At 40.7% G+C, this 18,750-nt stretch overlaps 2 protein-coding genes and 1 long non-coding RNA gene across 3 annotated transcripts; 2 read left to right on the top strand and 1 right to left on the bottom strand.

Moving 5' to 3' along the window:
• Positions 1–259: 259 nt before the first annotated feature.
• LOC147200359 (C-type lectin domain family 4 member M-like) lies at positions 260–4,317 on the bottom strand. The gene is made up of 6 exons (XM_086120236.1): positions 4,071–4,317; positions 2,400–2,489; positions 1,856–1,954; positions 1,578–1,720; positions 1,387–1,481; positions 260–618 (listed from the first exon to the last, which is right to left on the bottom strand). The coding sequence occupies exons 1-6, from the start codon at positions 4,162–4,164 to the stop codon at positions 477–479; spliced, it is 663 nt and encodes a 220-aa protein (XP_085976362.1). The 5' UTR covers positions 4,165–4,317; the 3' UTR covers positions 260–476.
• Positions 4,318–5,865: 1,548 nt separating this feature from the next.
• Positions 5,866–8,934, top strand: LOC147200360 (uncharacterized). Its single transcript, XR_015101835.1, has 3 exons — positions 5,866–5,986; positions 6,208–6,297; positions 7,562–8,934. It is a non-coding gene; the product is annotated as an uncharacterized LOC147200360 (long non-coding RNA).
• A 240-nt stretch (positions 8,935–9,174) lies between these two features.
• LOC147200361 (putative ATP-dependent RNA helicase DDX5) lies at positions 9,175–18,459 on the top strand. Its single transcript, XM_086119401.1, has 13 exons — positions 9,175–9,343; positions 10,796–10,976; positions 11,353–11,449; positions 12,117–12,250; positions 12,502–12,567; positions 13,326–13,467; positions 13,976–14,136; positions 14,244–14,416; positions 14,507–14,617; positions 15,498–15,559; positions 15,872–15,931; positions 17,354–17,575; positions 17,661–18,459. The coding sequence occupies exons 1-13, from the start codon at positions 9,303–9,305 to the stop codon at positions 18,119–18,121; spliced, it is 1,911 nt and encodes a 636-aa protein (XP_085975527.1). The 5' UTR covers positions 9,175–9,302; the 3' UTR covers positions 18,122–18,459.
• Positions 18,460–18,750: the final 291 nt, after the last annotated feature.

Raw genomic sequence — 18,750 nt, forward strand, 5'->3', positions numbered from 1 at the left:
GAGTTGGCCTATTCTTTCTGCTCTTGCGTGGGTTTTCTCCGGTCGTCCAACTTCCTCATACATTCCCAAAACATCCATGTTAAGTTCATTCGAGACATCTTGTGCGGTTGGATGTTTGAATGGTTGATTGTCTGCTCTGCGATTGACTGGCGACCAGTCCAGTATGTACCCTGCCTTTCGCCCAAAATTATCTGGGATAGGCTTCGGCTCACCTGTGCCTTAATGAGGATAAGCACCACAGAAAATGAACGCACGGATGTCATATGGCACAAAGAAGATATATTCTTTTTTTTTTTTTCAGCCCAGTGATTTCTCCACAGACACTCACTGTTTACAGAAGGAAGCACAAGCAGAAGAACAGATGATTTTTGACATCTACTTGTAAATGAGCTCTTGCTCCTCAACAAACTATTACAAATATGTAAAATGAACTTGGTTCAGAGTTCATAAAGTTGTATCATCTCCTAAAAGTTGCATCACACCGTTTTTTCACAGATCCAAAAATGTTCTTCTTCACATATGACATCATTCCAGCTGTTATTGATTTCATGAAACCGTATTTGTACACAATCTTCCTTTGTGCCTTCATAATTATTAGGTTCATTTGAAGTCCAGTAGCTGAAACACAAGAACACACACAAATGTCATTTTCATTTAACATCAGTACTCCTATTCCTTTGACAAATAGGAACTATTCCCTGACGTTCAGAAGCAACAGATAAGAGACACATTGGAACGGGGTTCGTTCCGGGATTTGGAAACAAAAAAAAATCCCATAGAAATCACAGAATTAGACATTATAAACCATCCAGGTCTAACTATAACTTTTTTTTCAATATTCTTAACTGCGATAAAAGTGGCAAAATAATAACTGGGGAATGTTAACTATAAAACACAGTTGAAATGTTTTCTTAACTTTAATGACCAAAATGCCACATATCCTGTAAATGCAAATACAGGTATAATATATGTAGAGTAAAGTTGACCACAGTTACGCAAAAAGACGTTCAGACTGCGGACAAAATGATCACAAGAATCCTACCTTTATATAAAAGCCATAGAAAAGCAAAACACACACTTAAGGGCTCATCCTTTGATACCCACAGAACGGCACTATGCCGAGTTTAGCAGCTGAGCGCTTGGACAATAGCTGAAGTGAGGCCTTGTGCGGTATCTGCTGCTATAGCATCAAATGTCAATTTTATTAATGCAATTTTCAAGTTATACATGAGATTTCTTGAAATTGTGGGTTGAGAACATCAACTTTGGAGGTTCCACTGTAGTTTTACAACCGTGACACCCGCAAAGGTGGTTCAGATTCAGTCATGAAGCGCAAACATTTTTAGGAAATGAAGGCGGTGCATGTGTGCATGAAAAAGTGTGAACCTTGTTTTCAGCTGAGACCCGTCAACCCATTTCCATGTGCCCTCTTGCTCTTTCAGCCCAATCCACAGCAGCTTGTTGAATTTCACGACAAAGTTCTTGTTAAGAGACAACACAACACAAAATGTTCAGTTTTACAGATTGAACTCCCCAAATTTGTCAGAATAATGAGAAGCACACAAAAACGGTGCAACCTGCTCTTCTCTGCTGTTGATCACCACCAGGTCTGCACCTCTCCTCAGGCAGTCAGCTCGACTGCCGAACCAAGTTCTGGTTGTGGAAGAGATGTAATACAAGCTGGAGAGGAAATATACCCATCCTTTCCGACCATAGCTATCTGCTCAGCATTGTAAAACATAATAACAAATACAAAAGAAGGCAGAGTAATTGAGTACAATTTGTGTCAAACAAGTCAGGTCTAAATGAATCATGAATAATATCAATGATCTTTTCGATTCAGAGTCATACTTACCAATAGTATAGATTCTTCTTTTCAATTCTTCAGTCTCTTGAGTGGAGTTTGTGCAAGTAGCATCTGTTGCAATTTCTTCTTTTTTACTGGCAGAATGCACTGAAAAGACAGCGACACAATGAATATAGAAAGTCTACACACCCCTGTTCAAATGTCAGGTTTTTGTGATATTAAAAAATGAGACCAAGATAAATAATTTCAACATTTTTCCACTATTACTGTTACCCATATACTGTTTAACTTAATATAATTTTATTTTTATTTTTACAGGGGTAGCAAAAGTAAATGCTGTACCCGAACCAAAGTGTTTGCACAAGTGTTCACAACATCTTTAACTGGTAGGGGGGGTATTCAGAATTAAACGATAACATTGAAACCAATGTTAAACCGGTGTCAGGACACACATTTAAAGTGCCTGTCTGCGGTGGGGTGGGGGCGGGGGGACACGTATTCTACATTGATGTCATGATTTTAAATTGACTGAAAATGATCAAGACAATGTGGGTAACCTGCAAGAAAAAAGAAGAGAAGAATTCAAACTCACGAGTGGTAAGACGAAGTGATATGTTGAGAGCAGCTTGCAGGACACACAAGAGTCCGAGGCTCACGGCGACTAGTTTGTACACATTTCTTGCTTGAGAGGGTATCACCGTCATGAACACAATGAGAGAATGAACGGAAGTTATCGTAGTGAATTTACCTTTGAATGTGTGGGATAAAAAAACAATAAGATTTTAACTGTAAAAAATGCAGTAATATAGATAGTATGCCGTGATACTGTGAGAGAGGTATTCCTTGAACAATATATTTATTATTGCAGTTGTATTTATTTTTTTTCGCATTTGCTGCTCTCAAATAGTCCAGTGATCAAAACAAATGCTGTCCAGTTCTACAGCACGACAACCACAACATACCGGTAATGATAAAATTATCACTGTTAAAGGCTCCCTGCACTGTTTTTATAAATCTATCCTAAAAAGTGGAAATGATGTTCTTCAAATAAAAGTCCAGTGTTGTGAAATAATGTCTTCATCACCATCTCATGAGTAATACAGGCTCTTCAAGAAACCGAAGCATGGACAAACAAGGCGGGCACCGAGCAGCTCTGTGGTGCAAAGCAGTCTTCCGTCCGTCTTGCATTTCCTTTTATGGAAATCTGAGTTGCTGTCTTCCTCTTCTGTTTTAGTTTCACTTTTCTCCTTCTTGGAGGCATTTTCTGGTTCCAGCTAATATTTGACACATGTTGTCTTTTACAGCGTATTTTGCAAACTGTCCCTGAGTCCATATATTGATCGCCTTCACACATTGTCCGTTTTTTACACTGTGCCGTCCGAGGGATCGAAGGTCACAGGCATCTCTGCAACTTTTGATGATATTAGGGACCGTAGATGATGACATCCCTAAATTCCTTGCAATTTTATGTTGAGGAACATTGTCCTTAAGCTATTTGATTATTTTCTCACTCAGCTGTTGACAAAAAGGTGAACCTCACCCCACCTTAGCTTGTGAATGACTTTTGTATCAAATCATGGTACCCATATGTTCCCAGTTAGCCTGTTCACATGTGGGATGTTCCAAACAGGTTTTTGATGAGCATTCATCAACTTTCTCAGTCTTTTTGCCACCTGTCCCAGCATTTTTGGAACATGTTGCAGCCATAAAATTCTAAGTTAATGATTATTTGCTAGTTAATCAGTATGCCTATATTCTAACACAGGACACTGTTTCAAATTGATCATGTAGAAAATGCAAAAACTTAATTCAGATTCAGTTTTTGTTTGGTCTGTAATATGTTAGAAACAAAATGTTGATCAAGTAAAAGCAAATGTTTGCCAACGTTTTATTCTAGTTTTTTATAGGAAATACAGTTGTAAGTTTTTTGCACAAAAAAAAACAAGAAAAAGAAAAGTGTCAAATCTGGATTTTTTTTTCTTCAATAGTAAAAAAAAATATTCTTGAACAAAACCAATTATTTTTCCTGGTACACTACTCAGAGTACGAAAACAAAACTGCAGTTCATAATCATTCCACAACAAACGTTTTCAAGGTGAATGTGTGTTCAGGAAACTACAAAAAAATAAAACATTTTCTCCCTTCATTCTGCTTCTTTTCTGGCTTAAAAAATAACTTTGAATAAAAAAATAACTAAAGCAGAAATTCCAAAACACTATCTAATATAACAATAATAATGGTGCTCAAATTTTCTTGTATTCACCTGTCACTGGCTCTGTTCCTCCTTTGCTTGAAGCTTGAGGCACGTTCAAATAGTCCATCTGCACTGAAACTTTTCTACGATCAAATCTCACCATGTTGCATCCCCTGGAGAGTAACAATGATGATGGATGTTTTATATTGTCACATTAATGCGACAACCACTTCTTTTCTTGGCCTTTTAATTCATATCCGTCAGCTAGCAAGGTTATTGTTCCCCTTTTGCTTCTCCCCAGCATGTGACTATGAAATTGTTAATGTGTATGAACATGAGAGAGAGAGAGAAAGAGAGCGAGAGAAAGAGATGAGCTTAAGCCTCCATTAGTTCCTTTTTTAACTCATTTGATGAAATTGAAACTTGACGATTTCCTCAATCTCTTTTCTTCGGCATTGAAGAAACCTTTTTAAAACACGTTTTCTTGGCGTGATTGTCGAAAGATCGAAAGATTCTAATATTCGATCAAAATAGGGAGCTTTTGTGCATCTAAACAGAGGCAGCCCTTTTCAGACACATGCCTACCACCAGAGAGACTTCATATAAAGTCTCTCTGACTAACCCCTAACATTTCAGATGTTCTTGTATCCTTTTCCTGGTGTTTTTTTTCTTCTTTTTTAATTATTCATTGCATCCTTGCAGAAACATGAAGTCATTGTGCTAACACTGGTTGCTATTTCTGTTCATAATTCCTTCCACATTTTCTAAAGACCCCAGGTCAGGAGAAAGACCATCTGAGATTTGTTTCAGCGGTTAACAAGAGGCATTTTAAATGGTGGCATTTGAATGTGATAGTTTAATTCTGAACAAAGCCACATCTCCAGTTAGGAGAGCATGCACGCTTCCATCCAGTTTCTAATTCGCTTATCCTCACGAAGGGGTCGCAGGCTTGCTGGAACATGTCCCAACTGTCTTCGGGCAGTCGGCGGGGGACACACTAAACTGGTTGCAAGACAATCGCAGGGCACACATAGACGAACAACCATTCGCGCTCACACTCACACTTGGGGACAATTTGAAGTGTTCGATTAACCCGCCATGCATATTTGAGGAATATGGGAGGAAACCGGAGTAGCTGGAGAAAACTCACCCACGCACGGGGAGAACTTGCAAACTCCACACAGGAAGTCCGGAGTTGGATTTAAATCCTGCACCTCTGCACTGTGAGGCAGAGGTGCTAACCAGTTGACCACTGACCGTGCCTGTAATCATATAATTTCAATAAAATATTTTTACTTCTTTCTCGAAAAGATTTTTATTTTAATTAAGTTGGAATGGTGGAAAGTTTTGAAATAATTTGTACTGGCATTTGAAGAGGCATGTGTCAACTTTTTATATCAACTGTATATGAGTTAAGGTTTGGTATAGTAATGTCAAAGCTGAATCAAAAATCAATGGAATGCTCTGAAATAAATTGCATTTGTTACAAGAACAAAAAAAAAATCCCATTTTAAGACTCTTGACTATATTTCTGTGTGGTGTTGTTAAAGCAGGTTTTAGGAGAAGAAAAATATGAGAAGTAGAAGAAAAGAAATATGCACCGGAATTTACATCACATACAGTAAGTGGATTCACATTCATATTGGTAAGTTGGAGTTCCAATATTGTACTTCTATCTAAGGTTTCCAGCATTTCATTTCATCCTTTTTTTTCTAGGGGTGTACCGGTAATTCCAATCAATTTAATGGGTGCGGGACTCATTTAAGCAGTCATACCTTGCACTTTACATTTTGTTTCGACACAACTATTTCCACACCTCTGCCTTAACCACGTTCATGATTCACCATCACAGTGTTACCCCACACTCCAGGATGTTTAAAAGAAGAACACGGTCTCTCAAATACAAACACAGTTTGTCACCGAAAAGGTGAATCCGTTATTCGAGATGCCACGGCAGATATCCAGTGAGGATGCAAATCTAAAAGGTAACCCAGTCATCATTTTTGGACTTTAAATCCCATGACTTCTTGTGTGTGAATTCGGTAAAGTCATCGACTATCCAATTTCACTGGAAGAGGCTGAATTCTGTACATATTATGGAATTCCTGTTGATGGGAAATATTTATTCACACTTTATGAATCAAGTATTTGCATTAAGACCTGAGTCTTTGCAACGAGCAGCTTGTTCTTGTATGTATCCATTTAGGACAACAAAGAAAATGTCATTTACTTCTCCTAATCGTCGGCCTTGGGTGTGTCCTCCAAGTCACGCTCAATGTTTCGCTACGCCTTGCCTGTAAGTAGACTGCTCATTCTTTGGTTTTTAAGTGCACATTTTTAAACTTCAAATGGATTGAGAATGAAACCTTAAACATTACAATGAAAACCAAGGTGAACGTCTCAAGAATAGTCCGATTTGGAGTTAAACAATAATTGGCAAGAAAATGTCCTTCAAAAGTCAAACAAACGTTTGATTTGGCTTTGGAACCATCATCACAAAACTTGCATTCTGAACTGACCTGGTGATCATGAAAAGGTTTTCAGGAAGAGGGGTTATCAAAATCCTGACTTGGATGTGGAAGTACTGACATTCTTCTGTAACTTCGATGCATCATGATTTGTAACGCAACATACTTTATGGCATGCAGGCTACATGCCCTGAACATTACTCTTCTGTTTTCCCGGAGATTTTTTTTGTGACTTTATGTGGCTAAAGTCAGGGGTTGGGGGTCGGAGGGTTTGTTCTTTTCGCAACGTTGCCATCCAGAGATGTCGGAAAAAATATAACGAGCCTATTTTGACTAAGTAAGAAGTAGAAAGCACAGAAGATATTTTTTTCATATCGTTTTCAAATGTAGCCAGTATAAGTAAAAAAATGTTGTCAAAAATACTCAAGATGGACCTATTGACTGACTTATGTCCGACAATGTATTTGTACTTGGTTACTTTTCACCACTGCAGTCACTTAAACAGTACATTCTGACTTAACAACCAGTAAGTTCAGGATGTGCTCTTTTGCTGGCTGCCAACAAACGCTCACTTAATTCCAGTAATCCTTATAAAACGTCAGTGACAGTATTGCTCTGTAATCAAACACCAAGCGAGCTGTTCCCTCCCCAAAAAATGACTGTCAGATATCTTCAAAGGGTGAGTAGTTCCATTAAACAGTGTTTAGCTGTCTTTATACTGGTATGACAGTCAGCGGTAGAAAAGTGATGACATTTTAAATTTGTGGAATTGCCGTGGTGGCCCCTGATGTGTTATATTATTCATGGAGCCCCAAAATGACCGACTGTGGGTGACCTGGAGCCTATCCCAGTTGACATATATGTTTTTGGAATGTCTAAGGGAGCCAGAGCACACAAGCATAGGGCAAACATGCAAACTCCAGCCAGGTCGCAGCCGAAATTCAAACTCAGAAGCGAGGCAGAAATGACCAAATTGTTTTGAAATTGCAACAGTGTCATGGAATGACTAATGTTCAGCATTGGGGATTCTACTGTTCATGTTAGATTGTATTTCTCAATGATGATCTAGTTGATTTGAATCCTTTTCCTCAGGGTCCTCACGATTCCATTTGGATTGCAATAAAACTTGCGCAACCAGTCAGAGCCATGTGATGGAGACTCACAAGGATTGTGACAAAAAACCAGGAGATCGCTGCAACAGATTACAAGAAAGATTCAATGCTTTACAGAAAGAAAGAGACACACTTCGAAACACCGTCTCAGAATTGAAGAACTTTGTACGGAGGTGTGTGTAGTGTCTTTGGAACAGCTCACTTCTCAGGTGATGCGGCTGGAGTTTTTTTTCCCTCTACCTACTCGAATCTCTGTCTTTCTGATGACACCATCCTCAGGATATTGAAGAACTGCATTTTCATTTTGTTTCAAAATGTCATTTACGTGTTTGTTTTGTGCCAATACTACAATTGGAAGGAAACAATCGAGAAATCAGCTCTATGTATGCATATATTCTCATGTTCACTGTTTATGTTGGGCATCAATAATGACTGCATATAAAATTGAAACCTTTACAAGGCACAGATGCAGATGACCAAATACTAATAAGAATTTACTTGACAACCACCCCATTATGCACACCAAGTTAATGAAGTCAAGTTACAATTTAGAACTTCACTGCATCATGATGACTTCAATTATACATCAACAACAGTGGAAAGGACAGGACCATTTTTGATTCTGGGGCCAGGTGTAAAGTTTTATTGCGACAACAGTTTCAATGGAAGGAAGGCGCTTGAGTATTGCCTTACTTGCTACCTTGCTTGTTGCCATAGACCCGGTTTAGTCTTGCTTGTTACCTGATCTCGTTTTTTGTTTTTGCGGCGACCTTTGGTCGTTGTTTTTTTGTTTTCGGTATTTAGTTTGTAGCACTTTACATTTGTGTGCTCTTTTTGTAAAATAAATCCACTTTGATGGCTCGGTTTTGCTGTCAGTAACTGCATTGTGATCCATCCTTTTGGCTTGCTTTGCCAATTATGAGTAAAATACAGTGTAAAACAACTGTTTTACCTGATTAAGATACATGTGACAAAAGTGGAGCAGGTAAGTGCGGATTTGGAGTTGAATTGTGCACTTTGATACGAGCATGCTATTTGGCATGCGTGCTCAGAAAAAAAAAGTGCAAGCCACAAATGCAAGATAAAAAGGAAAGGGGAAGGGGAAGGGAAAACAATCAATATGGCCACCTGATTTAGCCACACTTACCGCCAGAAACGCGGGAAAAAATCTGTGATATCGCTTTGCTCAGAAACTATGTTTAGATTGTTATATAAGCATGACATTAGCTAAGAGTGTTTCTTGTAGATCACCTTCTCAGGAAAAAGTGTAAGGAATGGAAAACAACAGCAACAAAAAAAAAACCTCAACATGGCAGTTGCTTTGAAGTTTTTTTGCAAAGAACAACACGAACGTGCGAGAAAATGATTCATTAATGATTAAAAATGAATGATTAAAAAAATGTGTTTTCTTATTCCCTCCTGCATTTTTCTCTGTACTTTTTAACGTATACAGAGTTGGATATGTCATTTTACTCATACCATGTTTTTTACTTTTACTTGCGTTACCTCTGTATAAACGTTGAAAACAAAACCAAAGCGCAAAGCACGTTCGCGCTCGCCCTACGCACAATGATAAGACGTTACTCGCCGCCTTCTGTGGCGTCACTTCCGTCCCTTCCACCGGCCAAGCTGTGTGTAGTTAGTCGCCATTGTCGGGCTTGTAAACCCATTGAACATCTTAAGTTCGCCTCTATTTACAGTCTAAATTGTGCAACAACATAATGCCGGGATTTTCAGACAGAGACCGTGGGCGAGATAGAGGGTAAGTCGCCCGCTTGTTTTTTATCTATTAATTTATGTTGTTCCTTTCCCCATTTCCGTTACAAATGGCTGCTAGTGTCGCACCCTGCCTTTTGCTCCACTGGTGTGAAAAGAAGCGTCGATTTTAATTCATTCATCAATTGTTATTCTGAACCGCTCATCCTCACAATTATTTCGTTTGTTTCTTCGTTGAAGTAAACATACTGGGCGGCATGTCAAACACCAATGTTAGTTCGTCGGTGCTGTTAAGGTGGCTGACTGTGGACGGTGTGGATATTTAGCCACACTTACCGCCAGAAACGCGGGAAAAAAAACAACAACACGATAACCCAGTCGTGACATGGATGTATGAGGAAGCGGCTTCTCGTCTTGGCGAAACACAGACTAGACTTGATGGCCTCATTTGTGCTGTGGGGTTTAATGGTCTGATCGCGATATCGCTCTCTGTCACATCATGCACACAGACACTGCAAAAGGCCTCAAGGGATCGGCTGCACTGTTTAGCTCCTGCAAATTGATGCTACTGTACATCAGCTTTGTATTTTAATTTCAACTTAAAACCCAATATTAGTGTCTTATTACTTAAAGTTTTGCACTGTCAAAAATGTAATAGGAATAGTTATAGTTTTCGTTTTTTAAAAAACTGAACGTTAAAGTAAAATATTTCTCTTTTAGATTTGCAACTGCAACAAAAATGAAAGTAGCCTGGTGTATAGATGCCTATTAAGAAATATGACACTATCAAAACATGAAGGCTTTATGGCTTTATTGACATTCAATGTCAATAAAATCCAAAATATTGTGCCAAGCACTTCATATATTTTCACAAGTTGAAGTTGCCACAGGATAGACCTTTGCATACGCATTTTCAGTTGCTAGGTGACAACAGAATGTGACAAAGCAAGCCAGGAAACAAAATTACAATGGTTGCCTCCTTCCTTTACTGACTTAGTCAGGCTGAGATTTAAAAAAAATAAAAGCAGTCTGCCCATTCAAAAAAAAATGAAGATGTGGTGAATATAGTCATAAAAACCGCTTTGAATCACTACTGAGCTTTTTCGGGGGCGCGGTGGGGTTGTGCTGACATAATTTCTACGCACACACGCTAACACATCTATTATATAGCTGCCAGCCAGTGTTCCCACTCAAGTGTCCCTTTGATAATCATATGGTGTGGCATCTATTGTCAGGAGTCAGGAGACAGCTTCCACTAGATGTATTATTCAAGTCAAGTACAACTTTATTGTCAAATACAGCACAGATGAAATTTCCTCCCTCTTAAACAGAAAACAAGAGGAGCTGCTGCGGGCGCCCGCGCCGCCATCAAAAGAACACTTAACATAAAATGACAAAATAATACAACACAACACATAAAACAGACAGATTCCTTCAACCACAGCCCTTGTTTTACTTCCACATAGAAGAAATGGGTTCTGTGTCTTCTCTTCACTAGATATGGTGGGGGACCTCCTCGTTTTGGAGGTGGTGGTGGAGGAAGCAGGGGTGGACCTCCCCCAGCAAAGTTTGGCAACCCTGGTGAAAGGCTAAGAAAGAGACACTGGAACCTTGATGAGCTTCCCAAGTTTCAAAAGGACTTTTATCAGGAACACCCCGATGTCACCCAAAGAATGCTTGTAAGCATTGGCTGTGGGGTTTTTTTTATCTCCTTCATTTTGCATTTCCATACACATGGGTTGAAAATGACTTGACATTCTCTCCTTGTGCTTCTGTGGGTTCACCCCACATTCCAAAACAAAATTTCTAGGTTAATGGTTGCTACTGAGCATGAATGGATGTGCGTGTATTTGTTCAATGTTAATGACTGGCGCACAGTCCAGGATGTACCGGTACATATATTCCGTTTTACAAAATAAAATCAGCTGGGATAAGCTACCAGTCACATGCGGTCCTGAACAGAAGCTGTTGTTGAAAATGGATGAATGGCTGTACCCAAGTCTAAGATCTCACAAGTCATCAGTGTATTCTTGTTTATGTGTGATCCTTTTCCAGCAAGAGGTTGAACAGTACAGAAGCAGCAAAGAAGTTACAGTCAAAGGCAGAGAATGCCCCAAACCAATTGCAAGGTTCCATGAAGCGGCATTTCCAAGTGAGTTGAAAGTCTCTCTCTAGGGCCCTCCTGATAACCCATTCAATCCAGGGTTTGCATTAGCTGCCATAAACGGGTATTTGGTCTGAGATAATATAGGGGCAAATAAAAGTTTATTTAAAATACAGTGTGTATGGTATGTTGAGATATATTCTAGAGAAATTTCTAGTAAAATAAAAAGCATTTGTTGCATCAAATAATTGAGTCCATAATATTTTATTGTGTGAAGGCTTTTCTATGGCTGCTTAATTCTACAGTCATGAATAAAAATACTAAACCACACTTCTTGTTCATTTTAATGCCTGACACCACTGAAGGTGTATAATGTGTTGAACACAGAAACCAAAACATGGAAACCCTGTTTTTGGCAGTACAATGCCATATGCAGTAGCTGTTGGTATAGAACTTAAGTGATTTTGGTTACTATGAAGAAAAACGTTAAAGATTAATTACATTAATCCAAACAAATATACCTTTTAGTTGCATGAGGTATTTCAAATGAGCAAGAAACTGAATAAATTAGGGTGGCCTAATATTTTTTCCATGACTATATGTCCAATTGATGTCCTATAAGGCCGAAGTGGAAGTTTGCAACACTGAAGACCGGGGAAAACACAAGGGTTGTGTAAGCTCTGCTTCCATTTAACTTGCCTTTCCTGTTTTGTAGACTATGTCATGGATGTGATCATAAAACAGAACTGGATTGAACCAACCCCTATTCAAGCTCAGGGCTGGCCAGTTGCTCTCAGTGGCAAAGACATAGTTGGCATTGCTCAAACTGGCTCTGGGAAAACTCTCGCGGTACGTATTAAAACGTCATAACAACTACATTTATATTGGGTCTTCAAAGACACCGAAGGACGCTTGAATGCATGTAAAGACAAGTAGTTTTGCTGGTAACAAGGCTCCAGCCATTTTGACAAATTACAGTAGCCTGAGAAGGGCCTGACAGTGCAACCTAAATGTTTTGCTGACCAAAAAACAAGCAACCTGGTCGTTGCTTACCGAGCACAGAGATTTACTAAAATGTACACTCCCTGTTTGTTCTTCAGTACCTTTTGCCTGCTATTGTGCACATCCAACATCAACCCTTCCTGGAGCATGGCGATGGACCTATCGTAAGTAAAACGTCCATGCGAGGTGATTTGTATGACTGATTTTTTTTTTCCTCAAAAGCAGCAATTGACTTTAACTACAAACCCAATTCCAATGAGGTTGGGATGTTGTGTTAAACATAAATAAAACCAGAATAGTCTAGTAGCCAGTCTAGTATCCGCACTCTTTTACTACGAAGCCACACTGTTGTAACGTGCAGAATGTGGTTTGGCATTGTCTCGCTAAAATAAGCAGGGCCTTCCATGAAAAAGATGTTTCCTGGATAGCAGCATTGTCCAAATCTGGTATGTACCTTTCAGTATTCATGATGTCATCCCATGCCATCGATGAGTTTCATGAGAACCTTTCACTTGGGCTATTTCACACAATTATCACATTTTTTTGCTCACTTTCAACCATCATTGAAGGTATATCAGCAGTGATGTAACAAGAAACAATTGGCGCGACTATGTTTGTGGACATAAATGACCAGAGATGAGTTTGTGAAGACGTAAACATGTATGGGCTCGAGATTGACTCAAGCGGAGATGGTGGCACCTGCACAAAAATGTGTGTAGAACTCTGTGGTTTCTGGAACTAAACATTATTTTTTAAAGGTTTTTGTCATAGTTGTTTGGTTTTGCAGGATTATTAAATGCACCAACAAATTATGCTGTGATAGAGAGTGTGGCTTTATTTTTGTATACATAGTGCTTGATGGCTTTTTCATTTGAACTCTTCAACACATTTTGAAACAAATTCCTTTTTTTTTCTTTTGCAGTGCTTGGTATTGGCGCCTACACGTGAGCTGGCCCAGCAGGTGCAACAAGTTGCTGCTGAATACGGCAGGGCCTCCCGTCTCAAGAGCACCTGCATATATGGGGGCGCACCCAAAGGACCCCAAATTCGGGATCTCGAGAGGGGTATGCTGCTTTGAATTGTTCTCTATTCCAGGAGTTCTCACATTTTTTGGGTCCAGTTGAACCCGCACTACGCAGGACCCCCCCCCCCCCCCCCTTACCCCAAGGGCCCGCTCATATTCCTAAAACCAAAGTAAACATAGCTACAATGTGTACCACCAATTACCTCAGTTTACAACCACCTAAAGTGAATGTATTTAGATCTTTCGCCATCGTCAGTAGCTGTAAATGCTGTGCGCCAAGTGATTCACAAGTGACTGGCAGGGTGATAGTAGACAGATTGACATGATATGTCACCTGTCATAGCAGAGCTTTTAATTGGCCCAAAGATAAGGGCGGACTAATTGTACGACTAACTTTTGAAAAAGTAAAAATGATCTCTATCTAATTTATTACAAATTATTTGGCAGGTAGACCCCTGTATTTCTTTTATCCATGGACAAAAAGTCGATAGAAAAGTGTCATTTTTTCACATGTAAGTAATGATGTATAAATTGTGGTTTTGTTGAAGGAGTTGAGATTTGTATCGCTACTCCGGGTCGTCTGATTGATTTCCTCGAGTGTGGGAAAACAAATTTGCGGCGTTGCACCTACCTTGTACTTGATGAGGCCGACCGCATGCTCGACATGGGATTTGAACCACAGATCCGCAAGATCGTGGACCAAATACGGGTGAGATCATTTGCTTTCACTGAGACTTGTTGATGCATTGTGTTTAGAAATGAGTATTATTGTAAGGCTTATAGAAACTGATCAAGTGTCGCTCATCTCCTTACCAGCCAGACCGTCAGACCCTGATGTGGAGCGCCACCTGGCCCAAAGAAGTTCGGCAGCTCGCTGAGGACTTCTTGAAAGATTATGTACAGATCAACATTGGAGCGCTTCAGCTCAGCGCCAACCATAACATCCTGCAGATTGTTGACGTTTGCAATGACATGGAGAAGGAAGACAAGTAAGTCATTTTGGAGCGGAAAGTTTAAGTAATTTATTGAATATTACTTCATATTTATAGCTAAAGAACAATGTGTTATCTTGTTTCTAGACTGCTTCGGCTGCTGGAGGAGATAATGAGTGAAAAGGAGAACAAGACAATTATTTTTGTGGAGACAAAAAGGCGCTGCGATGAGATCACCCGGAGGATGAGAAGGGATGGGTTAGTACACCTGTTGCCATTTTATTTCCCCAAGTGTTAATGATGATTATATCTGAGCTAAAAACAATTCTCCCCCAAGGCGCATACGTGACCCAGAATAGCAAAATGAGTCTGAAGTCAAAAATTGCATTTTGTAAAAGGTAATCAAGTCAGGAATGATATTAAAATGTTGCAAAACAATTGCTCCTTTCCTTGCCATTGTCGTGGCTATCCACCCAGGTAATTACCAATGTATGGGTATCAGTATCAAGCTGACCATTTCACTTTACTGCTTTTATTTTAAAATTCTACGTCATTATGAGCTCACACTGGGGTGTGAATCCACAGGAGTTTCCATAAAAACCCCCTTTGAAGTCTAGCTTAGCAACTGTTGCTATTTTAGTGTTCATGACCCTGTGATTGGTCTGTTGCCTTTTGTTCAAGGCGCGTAATAGGCACGCAGCTCAAAGAGGGAGGGGTATGTCATATCTATCTATTCATATCTGTGGTAATGTAAAGAGTAATAACGATATCATGAGTAGCATAGTGCAATGGTTGCTATATCATTGCAACGCTGAGATAATTCTGTTTTTTTATTTTCCCAAAACCTAATCTCTGAAATATGGAAGCTACTCTTCTCTAAGACTCTCACTTTGTGTGAGCAGCAGTCAGTTGTTCTACCTGTCACCATATGTCGATGAACAATGCTATGTTATTTGTCGTACATAATCATTTCCTGATCAATTGTGCAATTGCATAATTTCCCATGAAACACCTGATGATCGCATGCGCTGCACCAGTCATTGGAAATCGCTGCTTTCGTGCAATGTTTGTACTCAAGTAGAATTGCCTTGCCAAGCTCATTTGGCTGCATTTCATGCTGTGTGTGTGTCTCACACAGGTGGCCAGCAATGGGAATTCATGGAGACAAGAGCCAGCAGGAGAGAGACTGGGTCCTTAATGGTGAGAATGACATGATGGGAACTTAGCTCTCTGATGCTCCTTTTCCACTGCACAACACAGCTCTACTTGCTATTGGTGATTAGAAATTGGCAAAAGCAAATACTCTCTTTGCTGCTCACTCAGTGGTCGTGCAGATTCATAGATTCATCTTGACTTTTGAGAATACACAACTAGAAATGAGAAAAATAAACGCATGCTAAAGTTAGCTTACCTTGTTGGTCTGCCTTGGAAAGCCAAGCAGGTTCTATGCAGTGGAAAAGCAACCATTGTAATCACCTCTTCTTTAATTCCATTCCACGTTGCTCCCTTTAGAGTTCCGATACGGCAAAGCACCGATACTCATCGCCACAGACGTGGCCTCCCGCGGCTTAGGTCAGTTCGTCATTAAGCGGCACCATTTCCTGTGACACATGTAATTTAAAGAAAGTGTTTTTGCTTTCTTTAACTTGTCTATGCATTTTCTGAGTTTTTCTCACCTTAAGGTGGAGTCTTTGTGGCAGGCACTAGGCATGACAGTCCCAGGCCTGGAGAGGGAGAAGGATGACATTTTGGAAGTGCTCAACTGGCTTGCCACCCAGTGGGCCTAGAGAGGTGAAAGCTCTTGTGTGCCAGTGATTTTTTTTCAAAAGGCTCTGTGGCTAAGCCTTTGTCTCCGACATGTTGAAATACACACACATCTGTTCTCTGTCCGTGGATTTCGCCCGACAACTGCCATCCAGCTGTTTCCGACTCAAACGTAACCGCCCCACCACCACCTCCAACACCCCCCCTCCCACCCTCAAAAAAAAAAATGCTTGCTGTATGCTGTTGTGTCTGAAAGCGCTCTACAGTACTGCAAGTCCGTTTGAGATTTGGAACAATAGTTACCTTTCGGAGTTTGTATAAGCCTAGCGTGGGTGCTCATCGCAGCTTTTGGTTACCGCCTGTTCCCGTCAAAGTGCTGGATTCCTTGAACTGGAGAGAGCAGTATGAGAACTTGTATAATGTCTCTGAAAATTGATGAGACCTGGCACATGTGCTTAGGGGTTAGTGAGGAGAGAGTGAGAGACAGCTCAAACCAAAGTTCCTCCCTCGCCTGTATTTTAGAAGTCATGTCGAGACCTGCCAATGAGAGACATTTTCTCAAGTGAACACTGGCTTCTTGGGACATCTTGCCTTGATGACACTGATGAAGGGAGGGATTTGTTTTTGCTGAGGGAGGGGGGGTCCTGCAAGGCTGTATATTTTAAAGGGGGCCCCTGTCAATTGAAGAGCTGATCTATTTGGTCTTGGCAAGATGTGCAGTGTGGCTTCTTTTGAGGGTGTACTGGGAAAAACCAACCTGCAAAATTTTGACAGCTGAATGGTCTGATATTGGCACATGAGGAGGCCCCAGTGCATATCCTGGCCCAACTGCGTAGAAGAAGCTCCTGGATGTCACTTGACAACATGTTAGGGGATTTGGCTGCATTGGGAAAGGACTAGTGAATGCATACTCCTTATGTGGTAAGCCTTAAACCATTTGCATTCTCCCTTGGTAACAAACGGGGGAGTGAAGGCCTTTTTTTTTTTTTGGATCATTTGGACGATGGTAAGCAATGGGAGTGTGCATCGTTTCTCTCTTCCCACAGTAGTAGTCCCATGGAGTAGATGTCAAATGATGCTGCTTTAACTCCTTTTCTCCACAGCTGACCCACCACCTTCCTCCCCAGCCTTCACAGTTGCTAATGGTTTGCTTTGGTCTGGCTGTTGTGGTGTGCAAAAACACCGTGTGGCCTCCATGTTTCGTTTTGCCACACTGCAACACTTTCACAGATGTGGAGGATGTGAAATTTGTCATCAATTATGACTACCCTAACTCCTCCGAGGATTATATCCACCGCATTGGACGCACAGCCCGGAGTCAAAAAACGGGCACAGCCTACACCTTCTTCACCCCCAACAACATGAAACAGGCAAGTGACCTGATCTCTGTGCTGCGCGAGGCCAACCAGGCCATTAACCCCAAGCTCATCCAAATGGCGGAGGACAGAGGAGGTATGAGAACACTTTGAATTAAATGGTGACAATTGACTGAAATGTACGATTTGACAGGGCTGCACCTCTTCTTCCTCCCATGTAGGTCGTGGAAGGGGGAGCCGAGGTGGCTACAGAGATGACCGTCGAGATAGGTATTCTGGAGGTGGGCGTCGTGAGAACTTTGGTGGTGGCGGCTACAGGGACAGGGACAACGATAGAGGGTTTGGCAACGGGCCAAAGGGTGGCTTTGGGGGCAAGATGCAAAATGGGGGCGGCTATGGAGGCAACGGCGGTAATGCTGGTGGTAGCTATGGCAACAATTATGGCAACACCAATGGCCAGGGTAACTTTGGTGCTCCGTCCAATCAGGGGGGAGCCTTTGGGAACCAAAGCTTTCAGGGTCAGGGCCCCCCTCAGTTTGGGGGCATGCAGAGACCTGGCCAGAATGGCATGAACCACCCGTTTCCTTATGTCCCTCAGCCCCCACCACCTCCACAGGCTCAACAGCCACCACCCCCACCTCCAATGGCACCCTACCCCATGCCACCACCCTTTCCACAATAGTTGTCACACGATATATTGAACCCACTTCTTTTTGTTGCTTAGTTTAGTCGACAAAAAGTCACACGTTGATTATATTTGAAGTTATATTCTTCCAAGTTTAACTTTGTTTTTGCTTACTGCAGGTTTTGCGATTAATTCCGTAATACCAGAGCGTCTCCTACAGTGCAACAGTCATGTGCTTTACTTTTCCTTGATTGTTTTTTTGTTACATTCCTTAATTATTTAACTAGGTGATGCCTTGTATTTTGTTTGTGTTATAAATGGTGAAAGGGATGTGATCAATATTTAAATGGTGCATAGGTCCCTTTTTTCCAATAAAAATAAAAGGTTGAAACTTGTCTGTTTTGGGAAAATTGAGTCTGTGATGTTGCACATACCATTAGTTATACTGAGGAATGTGGGTATGAGAAGTCTATGCACCTGGGATATTTATTGCTTGTAGGGTAATGTGACGCGCCATTTACGTGTGTCACAAATGCATCTGCTTGTCAGGATTATTACCACAAATGTCCACTTTATGCGTTGTTTCAAGTGGGATTAAGTTCAAGTCAAATATCCACACTGTTAAAGTTCACGATTTTGCAGATGCAAAGACGAGCGTGATTGGTCTGTCCCAAGTGCGTATGTCC

Source organism: Hippocampus guttulatus, chromosome 9 (genome assembly GCF_054856545.1).
Source record: "Hippocampus guttulatus isolate MCC_2025c chromosome 9, RoL_Hgut_1.0, whole genome shotgun sequence".
NCBI classification, from domain to species: Eukaryota; Metazoa; Chordata; class Actinopteri; order Syngnathiformes; family Syngnathidae; genus Hippocampus; species Hippocampus guttulatus.